Source organism: Abramis brama (genome assembly GCF_963993115.1).
Source record: "Abramis brama genome assembly, chromosome: 10".
NCBI lineage: Eukaryota > Metazoa > Chordata > Actinopteri > Cypriniformes > Leuciscidae > Abramis > Abramis brama.
In genome coordinates, this window is record NC_139972.1 from 31,151,265 (window position 1) to 31,163,405 (window position 12,141).

Below are 12,141 nucleotides of genomic sequence, written 5' to 3' on the forward strand. Positions count from 1 at the left end.
GAGACGTTAAACTGTTTTTATTTATTTAATAAAGAACATTTATTTTTAATACTGTGTCTGCCTCCTTCGTGTCCTCGGTCAGCTCCTCAGAGGTGGTACGCAAGTGAGGGGTGGGCGGCCCGCTGGCGCCCCACCCCGACCTGTGACATGTGTTTGAATATATGTGCGCAGGCGTGTAGTCCTTCCCTACAAATCAACCCTCAACATACTACTTGTCTGGCCTTAAAATTAATAATACAGAATTGTATCGCTTCCACATAGCCACGCGAACCGGAATTATCCCGAAAACGCTTTCTCTGTAGATAGGTAAAGGGAGGGGAGGGAGGCCTTCACAGGGAAGAGCCTAGTTGACATTTCTGGACTGCGCTGTCGTCGCGTCCAAGCGCAGGTCCTTCATCAGATCTGGATACAGCCTGGATCCGGCGGACTGCGGTAAACCTCGGGATAAACAGACTAATATTAGCGTAGACACCATTCTTCTTATGATGTAACGAGTACATCAGGATTTATGGGAAGTGTTCCCGGTTCCGGCTGACCTAATCTATGCAGCCTAACATTGAATTATAAAAGTCTATAATGTGTTATGTGTATGCTAAGTCAAAGAGATGTGTCTGCTTCCCGGACAATGTTAGGAAGACTGTTCCAAAGTTGTGGTGCTAAATAGGAAAAGGATCTACCGCCAGCAGTTGATTTTGATATTCTAGGTATTATTAACTGGCCGGAATTTTGAGATCGCAATAGACGTGAAGGACTATAATGAGTTAAGAGCTCGCTCAAGTACTGCGGAGCTAAACCATTTAGTTCTTTGTAAGTAATCAGCAATATTTTTAAATTTATATGATGTTTAATAGGGAGCCAGTGCAGTGTTGACAGAACTGGGCTAATATGGTCATACTTTCTGGTTCTGGTAAGAACTCTAGCTGCTGCGTTTTGGACCAGCTGTAATTTGTTTATTAAGCGTGCAGGGCAACCACCCATAATAGCATTACAATAATCTAGCCTTGATGTCATGAACGCATGGACTAATTGTTCTGCATTTGTCAAAGAGAGCACATGACGTAATTTAGATATATTTTTAAGGTGGAAAAATGCGGTTTTACAGATACTAGACACGTAACTTTCAAATGAAAGATTGGTATCAAAGAGCACACCCAGGTTTCTAACCGACGACGAAGACTTGACAGAGCAGCCATCAAGTGTTAGCACAGTATTCGCACCCGTGTTGCTCTTTCAGGAATTGAAAAACACTCACCAGTGCCGGAGCACACAGGGGAATGATCGCGGCAACACTGACAGGGATGGTGCAGCCTGTACCAGTGAAGCACTCACTTTCTTCGCCCTCAACCAGCCATCAGACAAACAAACACAAAAAGGAATGCTGTTAAAACAGCAGTTGAGAGCTCAGAAGGCTCTTTGAATGAATCTACACTCTTCAGAGACACCGTCATGAAGACCGATCAGCTCCGAAACAAAAGACAAGTAGTGCGTACATCCACTTCCATATATATATACCCGCGCTGCGGGGTGGAGCGTGGATGCAGAGCTCGCACGTCAATGTGTGCATTGGCTCGTTTTATCAATACTTGAAGATGACAGGCTCCCTGAGTGTGATCCCGATCAGTCGACTATGTCAAACGTGAGCGACTGGAAGGGAACTAACTGTCTTATAAGGTCTTAAAAGTTTCGCTAAATACTTGGGCACCAAACCATGTAGTGCTTTGTCAATAATAATAATATCTTAAAATCAATAGGTCTCTTCTTGGGAATATTTCTTAACTGATAAAAGCTTGACTGAATCAACTTCTTGATATAATATTAAAAATTCAAATGGTATCAAAGTAAACACCCACATTGTTTGCTATCTGCGGGAAATTGGGGAACACCTTATTTAAGAGCTGACTCAACCTGACTTTTATTGGAGCCCTGACCGATTATCTCAACTTCAGTTTTATCAGTATTCAATTGCGGAAAATTACAAACCATCCAGTTTTTTCATATATCTGCTAAGCATGATTGGAGAACATCTAAGCTTGTCAGATCCAGATCATTATATCACAGTGACAAGTATAACTGTAAATCATCTGCATAGCAGTGAAAATGTATGTGATGTTTCCGGATTATGGATCCAAGAGGTAACATAAATTGAAAACAAAATTGGTCCCAACAGGGAGCCCCGTGGAACATCATAGTTACAAAATGCCCTCCCTGAAACTCCAGCCTATCTATTTAATGTATCAATAAATATTGAATAGTGAACTGTATCAAAAGCTGCAGTCATATCTAACTATAGTACAGATTCATAAAGATCCTGTTCTGATATAGATGAAAAAAATAATAATATAACACCACCTCCCTACAAGCTGATTGTTCAACACATTGACCCAAAGGAGTACTTGACACCCTTATGTTGGTGACCTTATCCACAAAAAAATTACAAAAACGAGTTAATCTATCGGACAATAAGCAGCATTTGGCAGCGGGTTAAGCAAATTATTGCTTTATGGCAGTTAGTAGTTAAAATGTACTAAAATACTCTTTAAATGCTCAAAATGAGCAAGAAGTTCTGTTGATTTCCATGCACGTTCTGACTTACTGCACTCTCTCCTTAAATTATGAATATCATCATTCATCCAAGGTATTTGATTTCCTACTGACCTTTTCCTTAATTTGACTGGAGTCTAATATTGAAGAACATTAATAAGAAGCCATAGAAACATTCACATTCATATTGAGTCTGCAATAATCACAATATCTCTTGGCCTAGTAGAGTCATTATTTGAAGAGGAAGAATTTAAAAGCAGCGTTGATAAACTCAAACATCTACTCTAGGACAATTACTGGTGGAAGAAACTGGTTGTGGCGGTGATGGAGGCTTCCTTCTATTTTTCCTTGTTCGAACATTGGCTTGCTGTGGTGACGCTGCATTCAAATGTATCCGTTGATTGAACACACCATCTTTAGGATCTACTGAATCCACCGGCATTTCTCCGACAAGCCTCGGGCAGTTTCTTTCTCTCTAGCGAATGAGTCTAATATTGAAGAACATAAATAATTAAAAAGCCATTAAAACACCTCACCATTGAGTCTCTAATAATCAAAATGTGTCTGGGCCTAGTAGAGTCATTATTAGAAGAGGAAGAATTTTAAAATGGCATTGATAGACTCAAACATCTACTCGGGCAGTTTCTTTCTCTCTAGCAGATTGGACTGCCTCTTTAACAACTCGTGAATTAGATTTTCTAGTTGTTTCAACTCAACCTCAATTTCATTATATTCCGAAGCAACAACTCCTGAACAATTGGCATTCACCGTGAAGGCTTTATTAGGCATCGTTCACTCAAGCTCTCCGCTGTCTTGAGACGCCAACATAGTCGCAATTATGTTGTAATAATCGTAATATGCAATTACCCTCATGTTTTGCTGCAGGACAGCAATTTTCTGTCATTTTTGCAGGAATGTAATATGAAGATTGTACTAAATAACAATGAAAATGGATAGCAGGCACAAAATGCTGGTATAACCATAGATATCTATGGCTACAATCTGCGTCACATGATTAAACATGCGTCTATGTTTTCTAATATGTTTTCATTTTCAAATTTTCACTGTCCACACTAATGCAAAAATAGAATTTTCATACTGTTTTTAACAACTTGAGAGAGCATCTTCAAAAAGCTCCATTACATAGGACAAAAACAATGTCTCAATGTGGATGGAAGGCCAAAATATATAGAAAAAGATGCATTTTTAAATGCATCTGGTTTGATGTAGATGTAGCCTTATGTATAGCAAATTATAAACACAGAGGGAGACTTTTTAGTTCAGATTTAACAGCTTGCATTGGATGATATTTCCATTAAAGGCAATATGTAGGACATGAAATATTGCTGAATTGTGTAGGTTCCATTAAGGTCAATATCTGAAATGTACTGTCTCTTTCGCTCTTGTTTAGGAGTTCCAAGGTTTTGAAACTTGTGAGTGAACAGCTGGTCAGGATGCCTGCAGAGATCCATAGACCCGTGAAACGCATAGACTGGGAAAATCTAGGAAACCTTTGGTCCGTCTCAGCAGCCATTGTTGAAGAACCAGTCGACCCGCATTCTTTCATAAAGAGAAGAGGCGAGAGTGTAAACCCTCATTTAGAAGAGGAAAGGGACCAAGTCTTGGAGGTTGCAAGAAAAAAGCTTACCAGCATTACCAAAGCAGTTCCACCAATAGAGCCGAACAAACTCTTGCTTGACCAAGAAGTTGCTAAACAATTTCAGCATCAGCCAGTTATCGACAAAAATGACCTTGAAATTCAAAAACCACCACGCTCTGATAACGATACTGATAAATATACATTAGAATCAGAAGCTGTCACGTGTCAACCCAAAAAACACATTGTCTTCCTCAAGACGCACAAGACTGCCAGCAGCACCATATTGAACATTCTTTATCGTTACGGGGACAGCCATAACTTGACGTTTGCCTTGCCGATGAACATGCACAGCCAGTTATTTTACCCAACATTCTTTGCAGCACACTTTGTGGAGGGTGTCAGGACTCGCAGCGTGAAAGAGTTCCACATCCTGTGCAATCATATGAGATTCAGCTCACACGAGGTCAGTCTGAGAGCACATTACCACATTACCTCATTACCTAAGAGAGAGATGTACCAAAGCATGCACCCTAAAGTTGTTGCAGGATTAGATAAATAAAAGAACGATTCATGATGTTAAAAGTGAAGGGTTTGAATAGAAGCCCTAAAATGCTGTGGATTGTAAAAAAAATAAACAAATCATAATAATGATAAACATGGAATAATAAATAAGGAGAATGTAATAATTACTTTTTATTATGAGTCTGGTTTGTGCAACACAAGGCAAAAAACATGCAACGCATATGGGCACTGTTTTTGATTAAATAAATAGCATTATGTGAGATTTTAACTGACTGATGCAAGAGAGCAGATGGAGCAGACTCTAAATAAAAAGTAATGCCTTTATGTCACTTTTTATTTATTATTCTGTATTTATAATGTTATTGATTTGGCCTTATATTTAATTGGTTAACCCTCTGGTACTGTTCACTTGTCTGTCAAAAATTATATTTATGCAGTAGTTACAATCCATTTATTCACTTTTTAAACATGGACCTGAAAATGAAATTTCCAACTTAAACTGTCATATATCTTGAATGCTTTGGAGCACAGACTTAAGTTTGGTCTCTTTTTAAAGACGACACTTGTCAGATTATTGCTTATTCAATTTTACATTTATTATGAAAAATGTAAAAAAAATACCATTTTCAATTTTTATATGATATACATATTATACAAAACACGTTTACTCTAAAACTGAGAAAATCTAAGCCATAAATCTAAACAAGCTGTGTTCCAAAATTGAGGTTGATGTCTCCAAAAATATAGCTTTCAGTAAGAATTTGTTTGGGCGCAGTACGAAACGTTTCCAATAAATTAAATGAATCTCCCATTCTTTTCCAATGCGGTCATTTTTGACTGTGAACAATACAAGAGTGACTATTTTTTCCGGACCATTTAACCTTTTCAAGTCATGTCCATGATTTATTTTTTGTGTTCACACAGCAAGTGCTAAAACCTTTACCAAGTTTTGTACCACTCAGATGAAGTAAAAAATTCTTTAAAGAAAAAGTAAAATCTTTACAGCACCAGAGGGTTAAGCATTTACCATTAAGCACATTTAAGGTGAAGAAGTTTGCAATTTTGTCAAGACTCTGTGTTGTGAATGCAATCCTGAATGTGCGTAGACAACTTGGCAAGCACATAAATCATTTGAAACAACTGACTATTTTAATTTTCAAGAGGAAGACAAATCACCCAGTGCTAGATTTATGTAGGCAGGTGCAGATCCGAATGATTTAGAGGACATTTGCACTGATTGCATGGAGATTGCATTTTGTGATGGAACTTCAGTTAAGCGGGATATGTTTATCTGTCTTTGACAAAGAGAAAGAGGTCAAAATTCTAATTGTACATTATTATTTGTAAGTTAGTCATAAACAGTGTTGGAAATCTAAAAAAAGATTTTATTCATCTCTTTTATTCAAGCTCATATTGTCTTTATATCTTTCTGACTTTCAGGTGAGGAAGTTGATGCCTAAGGACACATTCTACTTCTCCATTCTTCGGAATCCGGTGGCGATGATGGAATCCCTGTTTGTTTACTACAAAGCGATCCCGGCATTCCGTGTTGTCAAAAGCCTTGAGGAGTTCCTGATCCAGGGTGGGCGGAGCTACAACTCTTCTGTGCCTAATAACCACTATGCACGTAACATTTTGACCTTTGACTTCGGTCTGGATAATACAGCGCCCGAGGAGGACACCGATCTGGACAGGCGTAGCGCCGAGGTCATCGCTGCCGTTGAACGCGACTTTCCGCTGATCCTCATCTCGGAGTATTTCGATGAATCACTGGTGCTTCTAAAACACGCCCTCTGCTGGTCACTGGATGATATTTCGTCTTTCCGCCTCAACAGTCGCAGTGAACGCTCTCGCCGACCCTTAAGTGCAGAGACCGCAGAGCGGATAAAACAGTGGAATTCACTAGACTGGCGATTGTACCAGCACTTTAATGCCACTTTCTGGAAACGCATAGACTCCACACTCGGACGGACGAAGCTCCAACAGGAAGTAGAGCTTCTGAGGGCAAAGAGGAAGAAGCTTGAGCAAATGTGTTTACATGAAGGAGGGGCAGTTGATCCTGCGCAGGTCAAGGACTCATCATTAAAGCCGTTTCAATATGGTGCAGCAGTTATTCAAGGTTATAACCTCCGACTGGGGTTAAATAATGACACTTTTCAGCTTTGTCAGAGGTTGATTACACCTGAACTGCAGTACACATCAGCCTTGTACACCAAACAGTTCCCTCAGCTGGCGGCCGCTCGTGTCGCTGCCGCAAAAAAGATTGCGGCCTCCAGAAACGTTGCAACGCACAGAGCTGTTAAACGCAATATTGAGACAAATGTGCACATAGCAGTGACAAACAATACCTCACATATCAATACAAATACAGCCATTGCAGATGAACATAGCTTACACGTTTTGGCTAATTCTGTTGCTCATAGTGAGAGACAAGACAGTTTGGAAGTACACAGTGTAACCAAACATCATAACAATAAGGAAATAAAGGGAAATTCGGATAAAAATACCACACAGAAACACGTCAAGAACTCAAACATACATAAGGAACCACAAGAATCTGCTTCGTTGAGATGAATTACTTGATGAGAAAGTAACTAGAACAGAATTGGTTAACTCAAAGGAGCAGTCAGAAATGATGTTAAAGAGATTTTGCAGGCAAAAAAAGTTATTAGTGTAGCAATGTCTGAAGCACAGCTCACACAGAAGTCACTTTTAAACCGAGCAGCTTTCTGTCCGTCAACGTGGAAGAATTCTGTGTTTTCGGCCTCACTGATTCCACTCCTGATCACATAGATTCCAGTTGAAATGACTGGATTTAAATGACGGTAACGGTCAGTGCCGGTGCAATCGTACTGGTTGCTTCACCCTAAGAACGGTCATGGTAACAGTAATGTGGCCACACTTTACAAACAGATCAGCTTAGTCTAGCGCTTGAACGAAAGTTCCAGTTCTTTTGATGAATTGATCAAAAAAGACAAGTTTGAAAAATTGTTCATTGACTTGAATCAACATCTGAATCACTTACTACATTTCAGGTTATCATTACTTTCAGTGTCCGTATTGAAATGAAGCAAGGTCTGCGTCAGTATCGTTAATGACTTATTGTCCACATGACAATATTAAATATCTATGTATTGATTAAAATATTGTTTCAGCATTGAATGACATCCATCGACGTATTTATGCTTTCCCTCCAGCAAAACCATACCTGATACTTGATCATTCTGGTTCTTAAAATATCACAGGATATGATTATATGCTGTGAGACAATAATAAAGTGTGATTCACTGTCTTAGAAGACAAAGTAAGTCTTGTTTCCATTGATTGCACTTTCTGTTCTGATGAAAATCAAATTTTTGTGCTGAAAATTACTTTCCATTTTAGACTGGTTTATAGAGCCTTTTCAGCTGTTTTATGTGTTTTGGAAAATGCTAAACTTTCTGTACCACACTGGCTCAATATGACTTTGCTATTTCTCTAAAACCAAATGTTCAGGTTTCCAATATGAGTCAGAAGATTATATAAGATGGATAAAGTATGTGTTTGGCCTTTTGCAAAAGTATAAATCCAGTTGAATTAGGTTTTTGTTACAGCACTAATTGGAAATTGAACTGTTACAGCAGTGTTGTAAATAACTTGGAATATATTACATAAGCTTTCTAAATCCAGCTATTTCTTTTTGTACCATGTGGCTTTTCAAATTGATTTGTTGTTAAATATGGAAATATGTCTCTGACAGTTTAAGACGCATGAATCAGAGCCTAATGCAAAATACATAAAACGAATCTCTTTTTTTTGTGTGTGCTATTTCCAGTGACCTTCTGAACTGTCTCAGAAATACAGCGGCCTCTAAAAGTATTTTGATACTAAGGACACAAAATTAAAAATGCATGAGTTTGTCAGTGCTGTGGCATATTGTACACATGCTGTCGGCTTTGAGTCTGACCTGAGTCATGTCCTGATCCTATTTTCCCTGTCTCTCACTTTCAAACCCCCAAAATAAGCTAAATGTATGAACTTCATTGTATTAGATAAAACTATCAAATCTGCAAACAAATTATATTAGAGCTTTTCTCAGAATTAATTGGTGTTAATGTGAAAGTCAGTTTACATAAATAAAGATTCCAAACGGGGTTTTTCGCTGTGATGCCATAGAAGAACCATTTTGGTTCCCCAAAGAACCTTTCAGTGCTCAAAATAACACAATTTGTTTTTTCTTAGTCTGGAGAACTTTTTTCCACTACAAAGATCCTTTTGGGTAATGGAAAGGTTCCATGGATGTAAAATGTTCTTTGTGGAACCATATTCCAATAAATAACCTTCATCTTTAAGAGTATATTATGTGACCACATGCAGTTCATCACAATAACTATGAACATGATCCAAGTCTAAAAGTCCAAATACTTGTTTATATTTTGTCTTAATCTATTGTTATGTCATTAAAAACCCAAAGGCCCGTTTACATCTAGAACAATAACTATAAAGATGATGACAAAGATATTGGTCTAAAAAGTCCAAAACACATTGATAACGGCACAGTGAAACAATGTCGTTGGAATCAACGAAATGCTTGGAGCTCAAGCATTTAAAGCGGCAGACGACAAAACTGCAGCACGCGTTTAGAATATACAGGACGATATTGTGTGCCACTAATATAGTTATCTTTATAGTTATCGTTCTTGGTTTTAAGAGGCCTTAAAGGAACAGTTCACCCAAAAATGATCACCCTCATGTTGTTCCAAACCTGTATGAATTTCTTTGTTCTGTTGAACACAAAAGAAGATATTATGAAGAATGTTGGTAATCAGATGGTTGACGGTCGCCATTGAATGCATAGTAGGAAAAAATTATGACAAAACTTTATTTTTTGGGTGAATTATCACTTTAATAAATGTCGTTTCATACATGGTTTGCTTGAAAAGTGAACGTTGTCTAACTTTCTTTAAAATAGACTGCTTGGTTTGGCATTTTATTATTTAACACAATGACTCTAATTAAGTGTGTTGTAAGTGTCCAAATGCTGTATTTAACGGAGCATCTGTTCCTCACAAGTGGAACCCTAATTAATGTAAATGCTCTGTATTATGATGGATTTAATAGAATAACCATCTACAAGACCAGCCTGGAAACATAAGACATCATTGAGGCCAATTTGAATGAAGAAAGCAGACTGACGCTAAGGGCTAATGCCTAAGTTTCACCAGCCTTACTGAGACCCTGAAGGACACAGACCTGGATCATTATACCAGAATGACTTACAGCCGTCATGAAAGATCATTTGAACCAAAGTCTCAGAGCTTTAATCTCAAAGCCTGCTTTAATGTTTGGAAGCAATATACTTTAAATGTACAGCAACTTATTTCAAATCTCTGAAAGCTATATTTGCAACTGTTTCTTATTTATTAATAAAAAATGATTCTCTGATGATGGTTGTCTTTGTATTATCTTTATGTTTTCATCAAATATAAAACAAGTATAAACTCTGCTTTTTGCCCTGAGGTCACATATTTTATATAGGAATGAGTTTTGTGGCGCAAGTAAGAATCAAACCCGCAGCCTTGTGTAACAGATTTGTCACTTGACTAAAAGCCAAAGAGCCAAAGAGCAAAAGAGCTGTTGTGTTTGAAGATAAACTTTCACTAAGATGTTTTTCATCTATGTATTTGGATAGACATGAAATACTTTTTAATAACAAGCTTGGATTTTAGAATAGATCTGAGTTTCCTGAGTTTCACCCGCCAGCATGTGGCCAAATGTCTCAACAGAACATTAAACAAGTAAAAGCAACCTAAAAATATCTGCTACAGGAAAACCAGTGATCGTGCTGGCAGCTGTTTTCAGAAGCAACAAAATCACCAAATTTAAGTTCACTTCTCATGCTTCACAATTCTTGCTTATGAGTGTCTTATCTGTATTATTATGTGCATGCGTAAGTTACTATGAAATATTTTAATATTAAATATATTAATAATGAACAATAGTTAATATTAATCATTAATTAGTCCATGTGATTGTGAATAAGTCCATGCTCTTTAGACAGTCCACACAGCTTACAAATCCCATTAAATGAAAAACAAATACAAATTTACAAATAATAATGTTATCTAAAAATATTATCATTATACCGGTATACATGATAAAAAAGGTAAAGAAATATTTTAATATTAACCCATTTAATCCCAAATTTTTCCCAGACACAAAAATATCCAAATCATGTGTCATTAGTATCCCTTTGAAACAATCAATCATAATTTTTTTAAATTTTCATGGAAAAGTGTGTGAAAAAGTGTGTTTTATGGTCGGTCACAATTGTGACCGGTGGGATACTGTGTTGTATCAACCATTGTATTGATTTAATATAGGTCTATTTGACCTGGGCAGTGTTTTTTTGTGTTTTTGTGTGTGTGTGTGTGTGTTTTTTTTTTTTTTTTTTTTTTTTTGTCTGTGTGTGTGTGGGTGGGTGTGTGTGTGGAGATCAGACATCAGAGGAGACATGACCATGTCTGAGTGTGTGTGTGTGTGTGTTTGTGTATGTGTGTTTGTATCTGTGTGTGTTTCTGTGTGTGTGTCTGTGTGTGTGTGGAGATCAGACATCAGAGAAGACGTGACCTTGACCGTGTGTGTGTGTGTGTGTGTGTGTGTGTGTGTGTGTGTGTGTGTGTGTGTGTGTGTGTGTGTGTGTGTTTGTTTGTGTGTGTGTGTGTGTGTGTGTGTGTGTGTGTGTGTGTGGAGATCAGACATCAGAGGAGACGTGACCGTGTGTGTGTGTGTGTGTGTGTGTGAGAGTTTCTGTCTCTGTGTGTGTGTGTGTGCGTGTGTGTGTGTGTGTGTGTGTGTGTGTGTGTGAGTTTCTGTCTCTGTGTGTGTGTGTGTGTGTGTGTGTGTGTGTGGATATCAGACATCAGAAGAGACGTGACTGTGTGTGTGTGTGTGTGTGTGTGTGTGTGTGTGTGTGTGTGTGTGTGTGTGTGTGTGTGTAAAATTAGGTAGAAAGTAAGGTAGAACAGTTAGCCTATGTGTATTAGTATGTAGATACAATGGGTTATCCCACCGGTCACTATTGTTGCCGTTGACATGTTTGTGAGTTCTATGACCACATTAAACAAAGTTGAGTAATTGCAAATGCATATATCAATACTAGACACCTTAAACATGATGTGTACCAAAAATCTATGTCCTATCTTTATGTTAACATACTTTACCACCCTTTTCTTTGGGAGCTTTCTTGCTGCCATCCTCTTCTCTTGGCGCAAACAAGAAGTAAACGGCTCTGGTCATGTGACAATTTACAGTAAACATGCGACACTGCACATATTTCATTGAGACCCTTTATTATTTCAATATCTGCTGGAAATGCATTGATAGATCATTCAGTAACATTTTTATAGCCTTAGAAATGAAACACTTTTTTACGGTCACTATTGTGACCGGTGGGATTAAATGGGTTAATCATCAATTAATCCATGCACTTTAGACAC

At 37.9% G+C, this 12,141-nt stretch overlaps 1 protein-coding gene across 2 annotated transcripts in view; it reads left to right on the plus strand.

Annotated features, from left to right (window-relative positions):
* gal3st2 (galactose-3-O-sulfotransferase 2) overlaps nucleotides 1-10,088 on the plus strand; it is a 32,830-nt gene extending 22,742 nt beyond the window's left edge. For both annotated transcript variants that reach the window (XM_084127446.1, XM_084127447.1), the window contains 2 exons: nucleotides 3,953-4,604; nucleotides 6,104-10,088. In XM_084127446.1, the coding sequence (XP_083983572.1) occupies nucleotides 3,953-4,604; nucleotides 6,104-7,237 (1,786 nt within the window). In that variant the 3' untranslated portion in view covers nucleotides 7,238-10,088. The remainder of the gene's footprint in view (nucleotides 1-3,952; nucleotides 4,605-6,103) is intronic.
* Nucleotides 10,089-12,141: the final 2,053 nt, after the last annotated feature.